The 19732-nt window shown below is 38.3% G+C and overlaps 1 protein-coding gene across 6 annotated transcripts; it reads right to left on the bottom strand.

Annotated features, from left to right (window-relative positions):
* Positions 1-1699: 1699 nt before the first annotated feature.
* LETM2 (leucine zipper and EF-hand containing transmembrane protein 2) lies at positions 1700-18299 on the bottom strand. Of its 6 annotated transcripts, none has more exons than XM_023538618.1 (11): positions 18192-18299; positions 16700-16779; positions 15053-15506; positions 14284-14427; positions 10602-10739; positions 9971-10171; positions 8665-8784; positions 6158-6271; positions 4199-4294; positions 3794-3895; positions 1700-3064 (listed from the first exon to the last, which is right to left on the bottom strand). In XM_023538618.1, the coding sequence occupies exons 1-11, from the start codon at positions 18228-18230 to the stop codon at positions 3002-3004; spliced, it is 1551 nt and encodes a 516-aa protein (XP_023394386.1). In that variant the 5' UTR covers positions 18231-18299; the 3' UTR covers positions 1700-3001. The 6 variants fall into 6 exon arrangements, with proteins under 6 accessions (XP_023394386.1, XP_023394411.1, XP_023394390.1 ...); XM_023538643.1 differs by having other exon boundaries at positions 15053-15435; positions 18192-18244; XM_023538622.1 differs by lacking the exon at positions 18192-18299 and adding an exon at positions 17732-18182.
* Positions 18300-19732: the final 1433 nt, after the last annotated feature.

The following is a 19732-nucleotide window of genomic DNA, read 5'->3' as shown; positions in this document are numbered from 1 at the left end:
CCTTGAAGCATTGTTGTGGGAATGGAAGGAGGCTCTATAAAGGGTTTTATATGCTTTCAGGAGAGATGCTGGAGAATTATAAGGCACTATTATAACAGTGATGTCCTTGATGTTACTACTCAAATCACCCACGAATTTCCCCAGAGACTGAGCCCTCTGTCTAATAAAAGATAGTGAAATTGACCTATGAGAAAATGAAATGACCAGTTTACTTAGATGACCAGATTGAGTCTCCTGAGGAAAAGAATCCAGTTTATCTAATGACAACAACATGCTGTCAAGGCACAGTCTGTCTGGTTTCCTGAGGGTTAAAAGATTAGGGCCTGGGATCACCACAGCATAAATCAATATTGCCTTTCTGCCTTTTCTAATTGCCATAGGCTGGGGATCATCAGTCCCTTGGTACCGCTAATGTAATGTATTGATCTCAGGTAAGTAAGATTGAACCTCGGATGAAGCAAGAAATCTATCTCAATGACAGTGAAGTCGCTGTGTGTACCAGCGGCCACTGGGAGGAGCCAGCAGGCCAACATCTCAGTCAACGTTAGGTAATGTGCCAATCGGCTTTGAAGTTCATTAGTAGCTATGTACTGGTGTTGACTGGCAGATCTTTAGCATAGTTTTTAGTATTACAGAGCATGTATTTGATATCACCAATATGACTCATAATTTTGTAATGACAAATACAGTATTAGACACAGAACAAATACAAAGTCCATGAATGTCAAGTGCCACCAAAACTTCTCCATTATAGCAGAATTCTCAATGTCTAAGCTACAGGCCAAGTCTGACATCATCACTGAGACTGAGTTTTAGAAAATGCCTAAAATTATACTCAATGAGATTATTAGCCGCTAGTACTGCCAAGGCATATGCATCTGCAGGCACAAGTAGAGAGCAGGGAAAGAAGAAAGCTTTGCAGCAACCTGACATAGCTTTCCATTTCTTCGGTTGAGAGCCAGGGAAGGTCAGCAAGAACACAAACGTTCAGGAAGACTCAGTCTTGGGCAAGTTCTCTCTAGGTTTCTACTTAACAGTATCTAGAACTATTTATACTGCACTGCCTTCAAGATGTTTATGCTGGTGCATAGAAGTGATAACGTTTAATGCACATGACAACTAGAGGTTTAATTGTCTCTTGTTACTCTAGTAGGAGCTAGATCAGTGGTGTGCTGGGGCTGGTTCTTGAGCCAATTGTGTACATCACTTCCCAACTCATGTTCAGTGGCCTGCTGTTAGTAGCTTGAAATCAACCAGTATTTACATCACTGGAATCTGCTAATGCTATGAATCAGGGCCCCCACCAGAGTTGGTTGTTGATCATTTAGCAAAATACCACTAGCGCAGTGTCAGCATGGGGCTAGATCTAACAATCGTGGAAGCCAGCAGCCAACCACTCTTAAGTGATGAGAACAAGGAAACAACCTTGACTGAACTGTCGTGAGAATGGGAAGAGATGTGTGTATTAAGTGTCTTAGATGCCTGTTTATGAAGCAAAAACAGGTGAAGGCCAACTGGGGCCAAAAGCAACTGGGGGTCCCTTGACCTAATCATTCCCATTCTGCTCATAGAGAAAGCCAGAAAGAATTGCAGCCCAACAGTACATATGAATCATTCAGCTTAAACAGGATTGAACAAGTAGTTAATCCATTTCCCACACTCAACACTTGAAATGTGAACTAATTAAAATAAACACCCATCATTTTAAAAGTGGAGAAATTTATTGTGAATCACCTTGCTAGGCCAATGGCAAGATCTGTGGAATGTTGCATAGTAGGGATTCATCATTCTCAAGGAACTGGAGTTCATTAGTAGGGCATGGTGTGGCTTGTCCTCCGGTGGAGAGGAGGTTTAGGAAGCTTGTAAAAGCATATATCCCTACCATGAAATGCTGATGACAGTCCTTATTTAGGTGATCCCAGACAGGGAGATTTGACTTTTACTTGGTTTAATTAATTCCCATCTAACTGCTTTCAATTTCACAGGAAGTAAAAAAAAAATCTAATTTCATCACCCACAGGCCAAAATACCTTTTCCCTGCTAAGCGCTCCCCAAGGGAAGAGAGCTGTTGGTCAGCTGCATGGCAATCTATTATGTTGGGTTTTTGTTTTTGTTTTTTTCAGTATTGACAATACTGAAAACACCAAACATAAGTATCTGAACATAATATTTGTTACTGGGTAGCACAGGGATTATATCAGACTTTAACAACCTCTGTGACTAACAAATAGTCTTGTTTGTGAAAGACAAACAGACCAGAAAAACACGCCCAGCACAAACAAATGGTTAAGTCTTAAACCCTTAATTATGTTTCCTAGCAAAATGGTGGCTAATGAAAGCCATATGTGCTAGAATCATGGCAGCCTCCCAGATTCCTGCAAGCCCACAGGGGGATGTCTCAGAACAGCCAAGCAGCAGCCAAACCTTTTTGATTGCCAGTCTGTTTAACTCCCTATTTTATTCTCCAAGAAGCTTTTTCTTTATATTCAGAAAGACCTTACTAGGGAGGATATCCACTCCATCTCATAAGGTACTTTGTTTGCAGGGTACTAGTCCTACTGAAAAAGTTGGTCAGGGGCTCTTAGAATGGTTTTTGGAGTTTCCATGGTCTTACTCAGGTTACCAAGCCACAGGAAGCAGAGGTATCTAAGGCTCTAAGCTAATTCCATTATGCAAATAATCTCCTCTCTTAAAGGATGGGGGCACATATATGAAGCTGATAAAAACAATATGGGGAGGGCTTTACACAAAGTTTAGTGGGATGACATAATGGTACAGAGGAAATTCTTTCTAATTATATTTTTCTAAATGGTCTGAACTTGGTCTCACTGCTGACCTGACATCATTTGGAATGGTTACAAGGCCTCAAAGGACTGCTCCAAGGACTAAGTGGTTGATCCTCTTCTCAAACCAAACAAGATAGTCTTAGCTGGGAGGTCCTTTATGGATGCCACTGCTGAGGGCAGGAAGTCGGAGAGAGAGCTTCATCCTCCAATAGTCCTTATGCTCCTTTGGAACTAGCCTTGCTGTTCTGGGTTGTCTTTTGTGACTTGGCCTGGAGTGTCTAGGTACAAAACATAAGGACTTTAGGCACTGGTGTAAGTTCTTTAGGAATCTCTCTTTGACTTTCTTGATCAAAATAATGACAGACCCAAAGTCAAATCTGAGTTTATAATTTACCTTGGTTAATAAAAATAAAGACATTAAAACCAGGCCTCTAGATGTTTAGCCCATCTGTGTGTTCACTGGTGTTCTTCTTTGGTCCTTAGGAACCAGTAGAGCCACTCATTCCACAGTTTAACTCTCTCCCATGACCCCCTTTCTGTTTACTTGTGTCATGCTTTCTGCTCTTGCCCCAAATTCCTTTACCCAAATGGAAAAAGTGGATAGATAAGTAATTTCTTATTTACACACATTTCTCTTAAGATTTAAATTGCTTTCCTGCTAGTATTTCCTGACATATGAATCCTGTGTGAAATACACAACATATGGGAACTATTTCCATCTGGCACAAAAGAAAATAAGAATCTGCCTATATTGTAATTAGCTTCTAGACTTAACATGTTTAGGTCTGATTCACAATTGCATTGGTTGGTTTTTTTTTTTTTTTTTTTCACTTTTGGATAACTGAGTTTTAAAAATGTAGTGGTTATAAAATGACTAAAGTTCAGCCTACAACTTCCTACAACAGGAAGAACTGTACAGTGTTTTACAATAGTTTTAATTCTATATTCTCACTGCCCTTAAAAACAACTAGAGAGAAAGGGATTTTCTTTTTTTAGATAATACTTACAGCTTCTTTAGCAGAAGTGATGGATCCCTTAGGTAATGAAATAGGTATTGACGGTGTTATGGGTGATGATGTAATTGGTGGTAGTTGCATAAATTTTTCATCCTTAAACATCAGAACTGAGTTGGATTACTGATTTAAAACAATGTGCATTAGATCTACAGTCATACTACCAGGAACCAGCAACAAATACTTCATATTCTGGCACAGAATTCAAGAGACAAAATCTAGAACCTAATTACATATAGCCAAATGTTGAACTTTCTTAAAAACAAATTAAACAGTACAATAAATATTCCTCATTAAAAACACCACTGAAGTTCAGTTTCATTAAGGGTGTTTAAAATAGAGAAATTACCTTGTTTTCATTTTTTAATCTAATTAATCATATGAAAAGTATGATCTAACCTTAGTATCCTTCAGTGGAGGTGCTAAATCCACCATGTTCTCTTTAGATTCAGGGGAAGTAGGTGATGATTCCACAGGAATATCTGTCTTTGGAGCCTAGGGAGAGAAATATATAAGTATAAGCTTTCTGCTCTTCCCGAAACTCTGAATCGCTTCTACAGTCGTCAATGCTTTCTAGCACAATTTGCTTTCCACTAAATCCCTAACTTCTTCCAAGTATAACCTTTATGAGTAACAGATGAAGTACATCCCTGAAACAGCAACTTAGTATTATCTTTGAGTTTTGAGTACCCTACATACAAAAGTTGCACTCTAATTAGATTCTAGATCTTCAGTCATCAACAAGCTAATAGATTGATTGCCAATTCTGGTCCTATTCTCCATCTTGAAAAAACCCCCAAACTTGCCATTTCTCAGTTATAAATCAGTTTCTAATAAAACTGATATACTTGGTCAAAATTGACATCTATCATTTTTGGTGTCTAATAATAAATGATAAAGTCGCCTGGTTTATTAAAATGGTAGGTGCTGCTTAATAGAAGCTCTTGAAACATGAGGAAAATGGAGGGAGGGGTGGTAATTTAGAATAGCTAAACTGTCTTTAAGAATTATATTAATTAGATTTGAAAAATAAATATATAGCGCTGCTCTTTGGAAATAATTTCTTTGTGTACTTTGGAGAGAAAAGAGCTACATATATCCAAAATTATAGAATATTCAATTTGACATCTCTAAATTTTTACAGAACCTAGCATGCTACTTGTTCTTATTTTGTATATATGGAGAATGGAAGTTTAAAAATGTGGATTGAAAAAAAAAACAACAACCAATAAAATGCCTAGGAGGTTGTTATTTTGTCCTTAATTCCTAGGTCTTTCTCAAGAATACCAGACATCAACATCTGGATAAAGAGTTTATGCCTATTTACAATAATCCTGAGAACCCAGATTTAGCTTTGAAGTATTGTGCTATTCCAAGATTTCCTTGCTCCTGACAGCAGTCAAGAATGACAAATAACTTTGGCCTGTCTTAAAGACCAAAGATAGAATAAGAACCCAGAAGCCTGCCTTTCAGAACATAATCTGTGCTCCAAAATTGCTCCTGGTCTCCCTAGAATGCTTCCTGGACAAAACTGAAATTCAAATTAGTCTCTGGAACTATGAAAAGTGGAAGCAAGGTGGTGTCTCCTGAAGTGCATTTTTCATGCTGGACTTCATATGCTTTCCCTTGGCTTGTCCAAGCAGTCAACAGCATAACAGAGATTTAAAATGGTTGGTCCTCGCTCCAGAGCACTTAGTCTAATCTACTAAACCACATGTGCAGCATCTTCTATAATAGTCTTTCCTACCTCACCCATGCAGTTTCTGAGTTAGACATGAAGCCACACAGTAGAAAAGTGAGAGGCCTGTTCTGATGAACCCAGAACAAGATGTTCTAGGAATTGGGCCAATACTGGGTTCTTCAGTAAAATACCATGAGAAAAACTGCTGAGTTAAAGGCAAGAAAAAAATGATTAAGAAAATGAGTTAAAGGAAGATAAAAAGTTTACATTCTAGATTGGCCATTCATTGCTTAATAATGAATAGGAATCTGGGCAAATGAAAGAGACATGATAGAATAGAAACATTGAGTCTCAAAGGAGAAAAAGTGGTGGGCCAAACAACGTATGCTAATGAAGACTAGACTGTAAAGAAGAAAGAATAAACTGAACTCCTATTAGTAAAACTCCTAAATCAAGCTGGAATTAAAGGCAGTAACAGTCCTATAGCTAGAGGTAGTTTCAGTGATTTTAATTTTCTTTTTTTTTAAGAACTTTAAAAAGATTTTTAAGGCCAGTTGGACCAAATTCCAAAAGATACACCAAAGTTAATGCCTACTCCAATTACAATAGGAAATAAGACCTCTGAGGAGAGGCCCTTGTTATGGAAATCCAGGTTCTCCAAGTGCCCAGTTACTCACCTCCCCACTTAGTGGGATCTCAATTGGCTTTGGCTTCACATCTATCATGTAGAAGGTTCGTGACAGGAGCAAAAGAGAAGGAGGGACATTCTCCTTCAGGTGGAGGTCCTGCCACTGGAGAATAGGAGGGAAATAAAACATGACAGAATCACAGAATGTTAGAACTGGATGTGAACCATGATCATCTACTACTTCCCTGGTTTTACAGCTTCCCCGGGTGCATGCTGATAAGTAATGGCAGAATGATGACAAGAACTGGCTTCTGCACCAGTGGTTGTACCCTGCAACTTGGCTCACTTCAGTAGGATCACTCTCAGATTCAGAGAAAGAATGTTCAATTTTAAACTTTCAAACCAATTGTGGATCAAAGAAGCTAAGTATCTTCTCTTAGACACAAAGTAAATAACGTTAAAGAATAAATCAGCCTCATTCATAACCAAAGAAATAAACATTAAAATGAGAATGAGATGTAAGTTTTCAAGTACCAGATTGGCCAAGCTTTAAAAAACATATTTTTTTAGATCAATAATATACACACAAGATTAAAGATAAAATGTAATCAATGAAAATAAGCCTGCCTTCTACCCCTCTTCTCTAACTACTCTATTTCCTTCCCTAGAAGCAACGACTGGTACCAGTTCTTTATATAACTTTCCAGAGATATCCTATGCATGTACAAATACACATATTTATACTTTTTTTTATCTTTACACAACAAGTAACACATACACACTCTTTTATCCTTCCTTTTTTTCACTGAAATATTTCATCTTCGAGATTGATTCTTATCAGTAGAGATAGAGCTTCCTCCTTTTTTAAACATCTGTGAAGGATTCCATTTTATAGAAATGCCATGATTAATTTGATTATACTCCTATTAATGGATTTTAGGCTGTTTCTAATCTTTCGCTGTTATAAAAAAAGGCCGCAATGGATATGTCATTTTGTACATATGCAGGAACATATGATAGATTCCTAGAAGTAAAATTCCTAGGTAAATGTATTTTAAAAAAGCTATTGCCAAACCTCTATGGAGGTTTTTATCAGAAATTCATGAGTGCCCCTCTCTCCGCACCCTCACCGATAAGGTGTGTTATCAAACTCTGATCTTTGCCAAGATAATAGGTGAATGTGGTATCTCATAGTTTTAATTTATCTTCTTATGAAGTTAAGATGTTTCATGTTTATCATTTTTAGATTTTCCTTTCTATGAAACGTCTGCCCACATCCTAACATAGGATTTTTTGAATAGTACATAGAGCTGCATATATCAAATGGTTGGATTAGTATCCTCAACTCCTTTGTAGTGGTGATTGTAAAATGGTACTCCCTCTCAAAAAAGCAATTTAACAGTATGAATCCACTTAATACTTTGTGTTCAAGACATAAATTATTTTAGTACCTCTCTATAATATGGTCATCTTCCAACTAGAGCAGGTCCAGCATGTGAGAGGAAATAGCTACCTGACGTGGTTTCAAAATCACAATAATGGCTCCTATCCCCAAATAATTTGTGTATACTTTATAGCACTTTTTACAGTTATAGAAATGAGACTTTTATTAGGAGTTACTCTTCTGTTTTAAAACATTAATGCTCTTGGTTAAAATATGCCGTTTGAGAGAAAATATTAAACATTTGTTACCAAAGCTAACACTTTACATGGGTTTGAGACACTAATTGAGAAAGCAAGTCCAGGTGAGACACTTGGCAAGATTAGACCTCCAATGGATTCACACAGATAATAGACTTTGTATTAGAGATTTTGCCCAAGTCCTTACAATACCTGGAGTAGGCAAAATTCTAAGGTGTTTCTGAGAGTTCTAGTCTCTGGTGTACCCAGAACTCCTAGTTATTCAATCAGACTACTAACTTAGGTGCTGCTAAGACAGGATTTGCAGATATAATTAAGGTCCTAAATCAGCTGACCTTAAGATAGGAAGATTATCTGGGTGGGTCTCACCTAATCAGATGAGGCCTTTAAATCTGGAGCTAGAGATCAAAAACAAGAGCAGTCTGAGATTTAAAGCATGGGTGGTGGGGGGCGGAGGATAGGTTTCCACGTGAGAAGTTTCCCATTGCCGGCTTTGCAGATGCAGGTGGCCTCCAGGACCGAGTATAGCCCAGGGCCGACAGCCAGGGAGGAAACAAGGACCTGAGTCCTGCAGCTGCAAGGAACCAAATTCAGCCAACAAACTGAATGAGCTTGGAAGAAGAGTCTTCCCCCACAGCCCCCAGAAAGGAACACAGCCTGCACTTCTGACCTCTGAGATAACAAATGGGTATTGTTTTAAGCCAATAAGTTTGTGATCCTTTTCATGTACCAATAGAAAACTAATACAGTACCATGTCTCAGTCAAAATAATTCTAGCTGCTTTAGCATCCCACTGCTCAATTAAATAAGGCAAAATAAGTAAGATGGTTCACTTGACAAATAGAAATCACAAAATAAAATCTGCAAGTTGTAGGAGCGTTCAAGTAAAAAGGGCCCAAGAAAGCTGCTACTTGCCTCTCTGAGTTGTTGTCTCAGTTGTTCCTCAGTGAGACCCAGTGATCTCATCCCTCGGGCCCTACAAGCTGCTTGTAGTTCTGACACACTCAAAGCATTCACCCCTTCTTGGGCAATTATCTGAAAGAAATGTTAAGGAATGATAGTGGTGGATCTTTTTGTTCCAATTTTACCTAATTCCTAAATCGCGAAAAATCAGGGAAACAAAAGATCTGATGCTTTCACTCTTTGTCTCCTGCACTGACTTTTGCAAAGGCCAGGAGCCTAAAAGAACCAAATGACTTAGGAAGGTGTTGCAGTTGAGACGAAGGGAATCCTGCCAACAGGTATTAGTGATATCAGAGATGTTTATATAACTTCTCCCCAACATCATCACCAAAGTAATTATTTCCCCTCTTGGTTTTCATTTCAGCTGCTTGTGACATCTCTACTCTTCCCTTTCATGGCAGCATTAGGATTCATTTAAAAAAATATTTCACTTGAAAAGCTTACTATCTGTTGCATGTCCCAGCAGCGTTCTTCCCCTACTATTTCCCTATCACCACCCTAGGAATAGCCCTAACCTTCTGGTCCACAAAAATCCTTCAATAAGTAACACAGTTTCTGTTTGGTGTGGTCCCAGACTATGATACTTCTGGGACCAGAACTGTTTATTCCAAAGTTCTGAAAGCAACAATCGAAATCTGAACGGGGCCGGTGGGAACATGCTTCTCAGTTCTGAGAATCCTGCTCCCTCAGGCAAAATGCTTGAAAGCAGCTGATTCCGATTCAAGAAAGATTCTTTCCATTTTTTAAAGGAGTATATAGTAGTTATTGCCCAAATGGTGCCTTTCCTCCATAAGATGTCCAGGCTCTGCTTCCCCTCCCTGCATTACGCTTTGCCACCCCTTCTTACCAGGCCAACTCACCAAGCAGAATATTTACTTTGGCATGAGCTCTGCGGGAGGGGGCAGAGGTGTGTGGGTAGAGGGCTGTCTTTAGCAAGAGAAGACTCAGGAACCTACTGAGCTGCTGTTCCTTCCCTGTAGGTTCTATCTGCTTTAGATTAGTCCCAGCCAAGACATCTAAATTACTAACTGCCCTTGATGGCCTTCTAAAGAAAATGGGTCAGAGTATGATAAACAACTCCTGAAATGAGTAATCAAAGCTCAGGTTGTCATAGTAATGGTTGTTTAAACCTCTCATTTTGCCAGAAATGGTCCATGGGCAAACCTAACAGAAGATACTGCACTTCAACACAAAGCCACCCTAAGAGATATCTCCCAATGTCTTTACTAATCCTCTATAGCTATAGTTAAGCTCTTACTTCATCATCTGCTTTTATAGACTTCAGTCTCATCAGGAGCCGAAAGCGGAGCAAATTGTTGGTTCCAAAGGATTGCAATTCTAGCAGTTTGCAAAGTGCAACCAGCTGAGGTCGATCTAAGTGCCCCAGGGTGAGCTGATCCTCAAATAGTTTGGAAAAGCCAACTATCTCCTTTGTGCTGGGCTTGTGGCCTGTTTGGACCTATGCAGTGCGACAAAAAGGCTAATTAAAATGTGTTTCCTACTTAAATTAGCCTTCTCAGCATTCTATTAAAAAGACATGTCAAAGCATTTATGGATTCTATCTTACATTTAGAAATGGCCCCTGTGGTACAAAGAGGAGTAAAGAAATCTGTTTGAAGTCAGCCTAAATCAACTGAAAAATCAGGAGTAGTTCTGAAGTTTGACTCTAATTCTACTGTTCTTTCCAAGAAATTATCAATGTCTTCAGCGCATTGGTTGCTTTAAGATAGACATTTCTGCAAACTACTATCAATGTTTGCAATATAGTATATGTACATAACTTTTGCAAATTCAGAGATTGTGCACAATTTGGAAGATCCATGGTGACATGCATTATTCATATAACTCCCAAATCAGAAGCTGTTTGGTATTATATAAGAGACTAACACCTGTTTGATATAGGATGAGAACCGTGTAGAGTCCTCTCCCAGTTTGGTCCTGTTCCTCCTTGTCATTTCTGTAATTGTTTCTTGAAGAAATTTTGCTACTTCCAACTTTGCGGCCATTTTCTTTTTCTGTTTTTCCTCCTTAATAAAAGAGGGAAAAGTTAATCAGTCCTTCGTGATTACAACCTAGTAGATAAAGATGAGAAAAAAATAATTATCACCTTGTTATTGCTCATTCCTATTTTTATATTCATATTATTTTCATACCTAATTGAATGGGTTTTGTGAGAACAAGAGCAAATAAAAAGTAGCCTCTATTTGTGACTTGCCTCCTTAATCTTACCTTTTATTTCTCACAGATACAATGATCATAAATATTTAATAGATCCAAAATGTCTCCTCAAAGGGAGGCTTTGTCATTATTTAGAATGAGATACTATTTCTTAACCTGATGCAAACCATCTAGGTTACTAGTTGAGCCAACCCTCTTTCTGAGTGATTCTGGATTTTATTTGGGCCACAAAGAAAGAAAACTAGAAAATTAACTCTATGCTAAAAATAGCTTACCGTTTAAGTAATGTAAAACGGACACAATTTATTACAATACAATAAGTTAAGGGCTATAACAAATATGAACAAAGTACTACACAGAAGAGAATTAAGTGTATACTCTTAAGACACTATGTTGATCATAATTTCTAAATCCTTGTTCATCATCAGAAATGCAGTGTGGTAGCATTTTCGAAATAACCATAGTCAGGACTTAGAAGGGGTAGAGAAAAAGAGAAATATATATGTTCTATATATACGTATTAAGTTGCCCAAGAGATTCTAATGATGACCCAATCACAGCAATCATTGTCTTAAAAGGCTCAGCCAAAAAAGTCACACAATGGGAATCCTATAAGTAGAACTCATTTAGTCATCCATTTCATTTCCTTCATCCATATCCATATCCATATCCATCTATTCATCCATCCATCCATCCATCCATCCATCCATCCATCCATTTTTTGAGCATCTACCATGTGCTAGGTGCTAGAGGTAAAATAAGCAAAAACAGATATGAATTCCTGCCCTCATGAAACCTCTAGTCTAATATGAGAAACAAACATTAGTGTCTAACAATTATGCTATAATTCCACAAATTAATGTTATGGTATAATGGAGAAGTACTATGAAAGAGAAATGCATAATGCTGTGATCTTATGTAATTAGAAAGCTAGCAATCTCATTTGTTTGCTGTCTTTCTTTTCATGGAACAAAGCAAAGAAGAAAGTATTTTCTGGGGACCGTGGCCATGATGTGTATATATGTACACATCACTATGAGTAGTGTTGAAGAAAGAGGAATATTTAGATGAATCGCCTCCTCTATTCTCCCATCTTTCTGTACTCATTAACGCTTTCCTTGGAATCCCGTGGTATTAACTCTACATGCTGATTACTTTTAATATAAGTAAATTCAACCACTGCCAGGCAGTTAAATATTGCAATTTGATTCTGCACCTTAAATGTATCTCAAACAGATTTTTAAGTTTTAATTTCCAATGCCACATTCATAATTGAAGCTTTCTCATGCTATTGCTATTCCAGCTGATTTCCCTCCTTTGGCTCTACTCTCTTCAATCCTTCCTGCCGACAAAATTATTTTTCTAAAACACAGATCTGATTATGTTACCCACCCTCTGCTGAAATTTACTTTCTATTATTTACCACTGTCAAAGGTAAAGTCCAAAACCCTTAGGGTGGTAGATGCTTTCCAGCCTGACCCAACACATCACTTTTGTCTTATCTTCTGCCATTGATCCCCTTGTATTCCAACCATAAAGAACCAATTAGTGGTCTCTGGTTATATCATACTCTTTTACCCTGTGAAGCCATTTTAAGTCCTTTTCTTTCTATCTAGAATGCCTTTCAAACACTGTCAAAATTCTACCACTCTTTAAGTCTCAGTTCCACAGTTAACTCTTCTGTGAAACATTTCCCAATCTGATTTAAAAGTTGCCCTTTTTGTCCTCTCATAATATTGTGTTTATATCTTCATAGCACTGTCTAGTAGAGTGGCACAGAATAAAGAGAATGAAGGAGTTGCCTTGGTTTTCTAGCCCTTCACCTTTGCAGTGACCATCAATGAGGACACCCTCTTCTCGAGGACTAATGGGTCCTTTTGCTGAATAAACCATGCCTGCTGTTCGACTAGTCACTGCAGTAACAGTTGATTTACGTTTGTTTCATTTTTCAACAATTAAAAACAAGTTAAAGTTCAATGGAGAAGGGACAGTTTTTTTCAACAAATGGAGCCAGTTAAACGGGATATCCACGTGCAAAAAAAAAAATGACTCTTGACACTAATATTACACCTTTTTGAAAAATTAACTCAAAATGGATCATAGACTTAAATATAAAACTCAAAACTATAAAATACTACAAGAAAATCTAGGGAAAAAACTAGGTGACCTTGGGTTTGGCAATGAGTTTTTAGATATAACACCAGAAGCACAACCTAAGAAAGAAAAATTCGATAAGCTGTACTTCATTAAAATTAAAAGTATTTGCTCTGTGAAAGACAGCTCAGAGAAGGAAAAGACAAGCCACAGTATGGGAGAAAATATTTTCAAAACACATATCTGATAAAGGATTTGTGTCCAAAAATATACAAAGAACTCTTGAATCTCAACAATAAGAAAATTAACAACCCCATTAAAAAGTAGGCAAAAGATTTGAACAAACACCTCCCAAAAGAAGATCTATAGATGGCAAATAAGCGTATGAAATGATAGTCAACATCATATATAACTAGAGAATTGCAAATTAAAATAACAATGAGATAGCACTGCACTCCTGTTAGAATGGCTAATATTCAAAGCACTGACAACACCAAATGCTCATGAAGATGTGAGGCAACAGAAACTCTCATTCGTTGCTGATGGAAATGCAAATGGTACAGCTACTTTGGAAGACAGTTTATTGGTTTCTTACAAAACTAAACACACTCTTACTATATAATCCAGCAATTGCTCTCCTAGGTATTTACCCAAATGACTTGAAAAGTTATGTCCACACAAAAACCTGCACATGGGTATTTTTAGCAGCTTTATTCATAATTGTCAAGAACTGGAAGCAACCAAGATGTCTTTCAAAAGGTGAATGGGATAAACAGTAGCACGTCCATATAATGATATATTACGCAGTGATAGAAAAATAAGCAATGAAAAGGCATGGAAGAAACTTAAATGCATATTGCTAAATAAAGAAGCCAATCTGAAAAGACTACATATTGTATGATTCCAACTATATGACATTTTGGAAAAGGCAAAACTATAGAGACAGTAAAAAGATTAGTGGTTGCCACAGGTTGAGTACAACACAAAAAGTGAACTCTAGTGTAAAGTGTGAGCTTTAATTAATAATAATATATAGATATTAGTTCTTCAATTATAGCAAATGTACCACACTAACGCAAGATGTTCGTAATAGGGAAAATGGGGGAAGGAGTATCTGGGGATTCTTTGTACTTCCCAGTCAATTTTTCTGTAAATCTAAAAAATAAAGTCTATTAACTTTTTTGAAAAGTTTAAAATATCTGGGAACATTCAAGATCTTCCTCCATATATCATCAGTTTGGGCTCAAATAAACTCTTATAAAAATTCTCAGGAAAAAAAAGTTTAAAAATCCTACATACCTTTTTAGATTCACTTTCAAAAGTTGATGGCAACATCTCTGGGAAGAGTTTCAGAAACACTGGTAATAAGAATTCCATGAAGGGTACAATTATGAACACCATAAATGGAACCAGGCGGAAGAAATCAGCACAAGTTCTCAAAAGCTAAAGAATTAAATGCATATGCAATATTCATTATTTTAGGACTTGCCCCAAATAACAACAAAAAAACCCTAAAACTGAAAAGCTTGCTTAGGTTCTTAAAGTGTTAAAAACACAAGACATTTTCTGCAGCTGTTTATAAAATGGAAAGGTGGGATTTTCCTCTTTTTACCATAGCTCTAAATATTTATGAGATAACCTCAAGGAAGTCTGTGACAATCAAAACATATTATTGGTATCTCTTAGCTTTCATCTAACTTAGGGATCCATATTTTAACAACATAGTATCAGTTAAAACTGGTTTTTAAAATGCATATGCTTAGTATATTAACAACAGTTTGTACTTCAGATGCACCGATCAAACTCTCAACTCCTTGGAGAGATTGGAAAACACACATATAACCATTCTATAGGCAAATATATACAAATTTTAAGAACTTTGCCTAAAGTTGTACAGCAAGTCAGTTGTGAAGACAAGTAGGAAACTCAGTAAGAAATCCTGGTTCTTACATCAGTTACTATTCCTACTTCGGAATTTTTAAATGAATTTTAAGTTGAGTTTAAAACTTGGTTCCTAAATAGTTCATTTTAACTTCACATTTCTTTCTCAAATATGATTCTTGCGTACCCTTCGTCTCTCTCGTCTGGTCAGCACCTGTCCATGCAACAGCTTCCAAACCATTCTGGCAGCAACTTTGGTGTCAATCCAAAGCAAAGAGAATCCATGGTAATAATGTTTAAGTTCATCCACAATTTTTTGTCTATAAGATTGCTTTTCTTCCTTAGTCTTCGTGCCAGTTTCTTTTGTGGGCTGAGGGCTTGTCGCCTGTGGCTTTTGGGGGGTTTGCTCCAGCTGAGGTTTACCAGGGACCTCTTGTAGCCAGCAAGTTGATGTGTGTAGCTTTTGTACTATTCCAGTTTGTAAGTAAAGTACTTTATTGCCTGACTGACTAGCATAGGAGTACTTCTTCCTTCCATAGTTCTTCGCATATGTTTTATTTAAATGAGAATCTGGCAAGTGAAGAAATGCAAGTGATGGGGAATAAGAAGAGCAGGTAGGATGGACAAAATGGCTAGGGAATCTGGAATAAAGAGCAACATCCTCTGAGTTGAACACAAACTATCATAAACTTAAAAGTTAAAGAAATGATACTGTATCTGGTTAAAATAAAACAATAGTTCTAAAGCCTATATTTTAAAAGCAGATGATATTCATTAGTGAGTGAAATATAACTTTTTACTCTAGTTGAAAAACAGTATGTTTTATGGTTGAATGATATACTCTATGAGAAACATTAATAAGTTAATTCCTAAGAATAATTGCTATATTAGAAGTTATAAACTCTGCAACTATTCATTTAAAAATCTAATAGCTAACATTTTCCTGCCAGGGGTTATGTTTGAAAGTTCTGTCTCTATCTACTGTCCTAAAATAGGTGGAAGATGTGTATCTTCAGCTGTTCTACTGACAATAGGAATAATGTTTGAATGAAACACTTCACGGTCCCTGTAGGGGCTAGCCAATCATGTAGTACTGCCTCCTCTATATAGTGCTCATGGACTTCCTCAGATGCGAGGCACTTACAGCCAAAATGAACCTTCACCTAAGATTCCCAAAGAACGTTAGGAGTAAGAACTAGAATTGGGCACACCAGCCAGGTATCTCTACATTCTAGTTTTGCAACAGTTCACAATCTTCAGTTAAACTAGCACATCAAATTGTTTGAAAATAAAAAATAAGATCATCTAGGCAAAAGAAATTCCTGGCAAAAAGACTTCTTTTGGCAAAGAAATGGCTTTTTCCATTCTTTGTTTTTGAAGCATGTCAAGATAAAACACTTTTTGAATGGCCAAAGGGAAAATATACAATGTATCTGGCACGTAGCAAGTTCTCAGTGAATGTTCTTCGGAATAAAAAGTGATAACAGACATTGCTAGGGCAGATACAGGCCCTAGGACTGACTTGTTTGCCAGCCACTTTAATCTTTTTTATACCTTATGTATCATTTATCAATTACAGAGGCGTCACTCAAAAATCATTGTGTCTATTATTTTACCTGTACTACACATCTACAAAATTACTCAGTCTGAGTTCTAAAGCATACAGATGATTTGGGCTAAGTTTAAATACATTAAAATCTCAGCTTCCTAAAAACGAACAAAGTTAAAGCTAACAAAACTTTAATTGTGTACTAAGTCTATCCTTTTTATATATGTCTTTTCCATCTAGAAGCAGAAAGTTAATATAAATATTGGGGGGAATTCTAAGGCTTACCGTGTTCGGGCAATAGCTACGACTGTATTACAACTGTAGAAGGCCATATTTATATTTGTCTCAACTAGCCAACATAGGACCTAGGCAGAAGGAGTAAGTAAACAATTCAGTATTTCAAAAACATCAATTGTAAACATAATCAGTATTTAAGTGTTTTTAACTATCGAAGGAAAAAAATATTTGCATATTCAATTCAAGGTGTAAAATCTGAAGTTCATTTCCAACAATCATGAATAATGTTTTCTTAGCCCTGGATTTGAGAATGTTACTTTGGGATCCCAACAAATAGAAATGATCTTTAATATGATGATGCTCAAGATGGCGATATGGTCTTCAAAGACATTTTGATTTCTGGTCATTAGTTCCTAGTAATCTACTTGAATGATTGCTAAGTATTCAAGAAGCCGAGCAAGATATACCTATTTACAGCCTAAAAATATAGGTAGAAAGTAAATATCTTGGATTTGTTTTCAATTAGCTTTTTTCCATACTTAGCGCAGCTGTCCCAAACTTTAAAGACTGAAAGTACTCACTAATCTCATTATGTAGCAGTGAAAATATACATGGTACCTACTAATAGCCAAGCGGAGGTGAATGGGTTTTGTGCTAGTGCTTCTCCAAAGAACCCAAACTGAGCGTTATTATCTTCAAATAAGCTTTGCCAAAACCTCTTTCCATCATGTGGTGCTGCTTCTCAGCCAAGGGTAGCAATGAGCCTTAGTATCTCATAATGTCAACTATGCTTTCCTGCAGGTGGGAAAGGAGTACCAGGAACTCTCCTGGCCTGAACCTCAACCACAGAGCTGACATTTTGACCAAGAGTTCAAATAATAGTTTGGAATATATGAACCTAGACTAAGGGCCGGTGGTCCTATGCTGGAGGGAGATCATACCCCATCCCTCTGTCAGTGGGCTCTCCTGCCACCCGCACTCCAGGAGGGCGGCGGTCAGGGCCAGGCCGGGCGGCGAGACCCACCTGCGCTTACGCACCGCCCACGCCCACACTGCGGGGTCCTAGGCTCCCCCTGATACCTTTGCTTCCAGCACTTGAAGATATACCGGGACAAAACGAGCTCTCGGCTCCCTCCGTCGGTGGCTTTTATGTGCGTTGTGTGTTAGACTGTGTTTACTGTGGTGGGGTCGGTGGGGGAGGTTCTTTGTATTTTGGCACGGGGTTGCTGCAAGCACTGGGACAAACCTTGCCGACGCTCCAGGTTTATGCAAGGTAGACGAGAAGCAGGGTACGGGGTACGGAAGAGAAAGGAGGAAGCGAAGCACGGAAGGAGGGGGAATGGAAGCTGAGCTCCAAAGTTGATGGGCGGGCAGGGAGACGAGGTCAAGGGCTGAGGAAAGCGCGGTGGGCAACAAGAGCTGCGGGGGAAAGTGGGCGCTGTTGGGAGGAGCCGGATGCCGAGGAAGTGGGCTCCGCACGAAAACAGGCAGGCACGGTCCACCAAGGTACAGTCTGAGGATGTGACCCGCCCACCCCTACCTCCTCTGGCCTGCTCCACGGAACGGCTGCCTTAGTCATCCAGTCCCTTCCCGATTTCCCCACTTCCTCAGTTCCCCAAGATAGAAGGGCCAGAGGCCGTCTCTATGGCTCCACCTCTTTCTCACCGGTGATGTCACTCTGAGTGACGACACCACCAACCAATGGGTTTTCAAACTCTGGAGAAGGCGGGCGTCCTTCGCGGTGCCCTGGAAGCAGCAACATCTGGTTCCCACCCTGCTAAATGACTTATTTCCCTATTGGGTTTAGTTTAAGGAGAGTCTGTGCTGGGGGCTCAAGACTGACATCTTTTTGCCTGTCCACACTCTGTAGGCTGTGGACTCCGAAAACTCTTCATTGAAAGCTGCATTAAAGAAGCTCTTACTCTACGGATAGCGTAATATGCCTGTTAGTAGCCATGGCAACCATCTAGGAGTCACGAATTACATCACTTTCCTGTATTTCCCTCCTCCGCCCCCTCAACTGCGCAACCGCAGGGGGTGGGGTGAAGCAGTGGGGAGAGGGAGTGGCAGAAAGGGCGGGAATGGTAAGGAAAACATACCTCTCCCTTCTTCAGGGCCCAAGACTGGAATGCTGTGAAATCTTCATATGGAAATCTGAATTCTACTAAAGAAATTTGCTTCATAAATGTTCTCTTAACAGGTATTGTTTCTGATCAGTACTTGCTGTAGAAATCGCAAATAACATTAAAAATGTATATTCTTGTAGCTATGCAGTGACATAGAGCACTGCAGATTTGGGGGACACTTCAGTTCTTGGGATGGGAAACTGAGCCATCTTGGGTAAGTTGAAAGATCTAAAAATGTTCTCGCTCCCCAGTCATCTCTATCCTTTTTATCTGGCTCTAGAAGAAAGACAATATTTTTAGTGGCTCTAACACCAGGCTGCAAGGAATAGCTTTCTCACGGGAAACACCTCTCTTAACACGTGAGTTGACCACAGACTTTACTCATATGGGCTGAACGTTTGTAAGAATGAAAGATGGTGGGCATTAAATTTCATGCTTTATTTTTTAAATGCAGACTGTTTTTAATCCACAAAGCATTTTTAAACTTATAACTAAGTGGATCAACTGTTAAATAGGCAAAACTTTTCAGTTTGGCCACTAGAGGGCTCTTTGTGCATGTCTGATACCCAACTTTCCACATAAAGGTTTCACTTCACGTTGTATGTTTACTAGAATTAACAAAACCTACAAAGCTTCGATCTCTTTACTTTTCCTTCCTTGAAAATTCCCGATGGTATATTGAGCTCTAAAAGGCCAGGTAGTTATAATTTTCACATTAATTTCACAAATTAATCACTGCACTGCCATGTCCCTGTACTTATCTGGAAAAGATCGTAAGGGATGCAAAAATATTCCTCTTAGTTCCCTGGGAGACATTTTACACCAGGAAATATTCCTATTCATGCATTGTATTCACTTACAACCAGGCACGGTGAAAATCATTAAGTATTCATAAACCAGATGAACGATTCCAAGATCAGTACTTGAAAGATGAGCTAGATTTTCTACCATGGCC

The sequence above is a fragment of the Pteropus vampyrus genome, unplaced genomic scaffold (assembly GCF_000151845.1).
Source record: "Pteropus vampyrus isolate Shadow unplaced genomic scaffold, Pvam_2.0 Scaffold8, whole genome shotgun sequence".
Lineage (NCBI taxonomy): Eukaryota > Metazoa > Chordata > Mammalia > Chiroptera > Pteropodidae > Pteropus > Pteropus vampyrus.
The sequence above is the reverse complement of the archived record's forward strand: the minus strand, read 5'-3'. Positions and strand labels throughout refer to the sequence as shown.

Excerpts from the sequence above, each read along its gene's own strand:
- LETM2 (XM_023538618.1), bottom strand. The coding sequence starts at position 18,230 with ATGACTAAGGCAGCCGTTCCGTGGAGCAGGCCAGAGGAG. Across the intron at positions 10,740-14,283 it reads TTGAAAGTGAATCTAAAAAG|GAGGAAAAACAGAAAAAGAA; the intron begins GTATGTAGGATT and ends TCTTTTATTAAG. Across the intron at positions 3,896-4,198 it reads CTCCACTGAAGGATACTAAG|GATGAAAAATTTATGCAACT; the intron begins GTTAGATCATAC and ends CTGATGTTTAAG.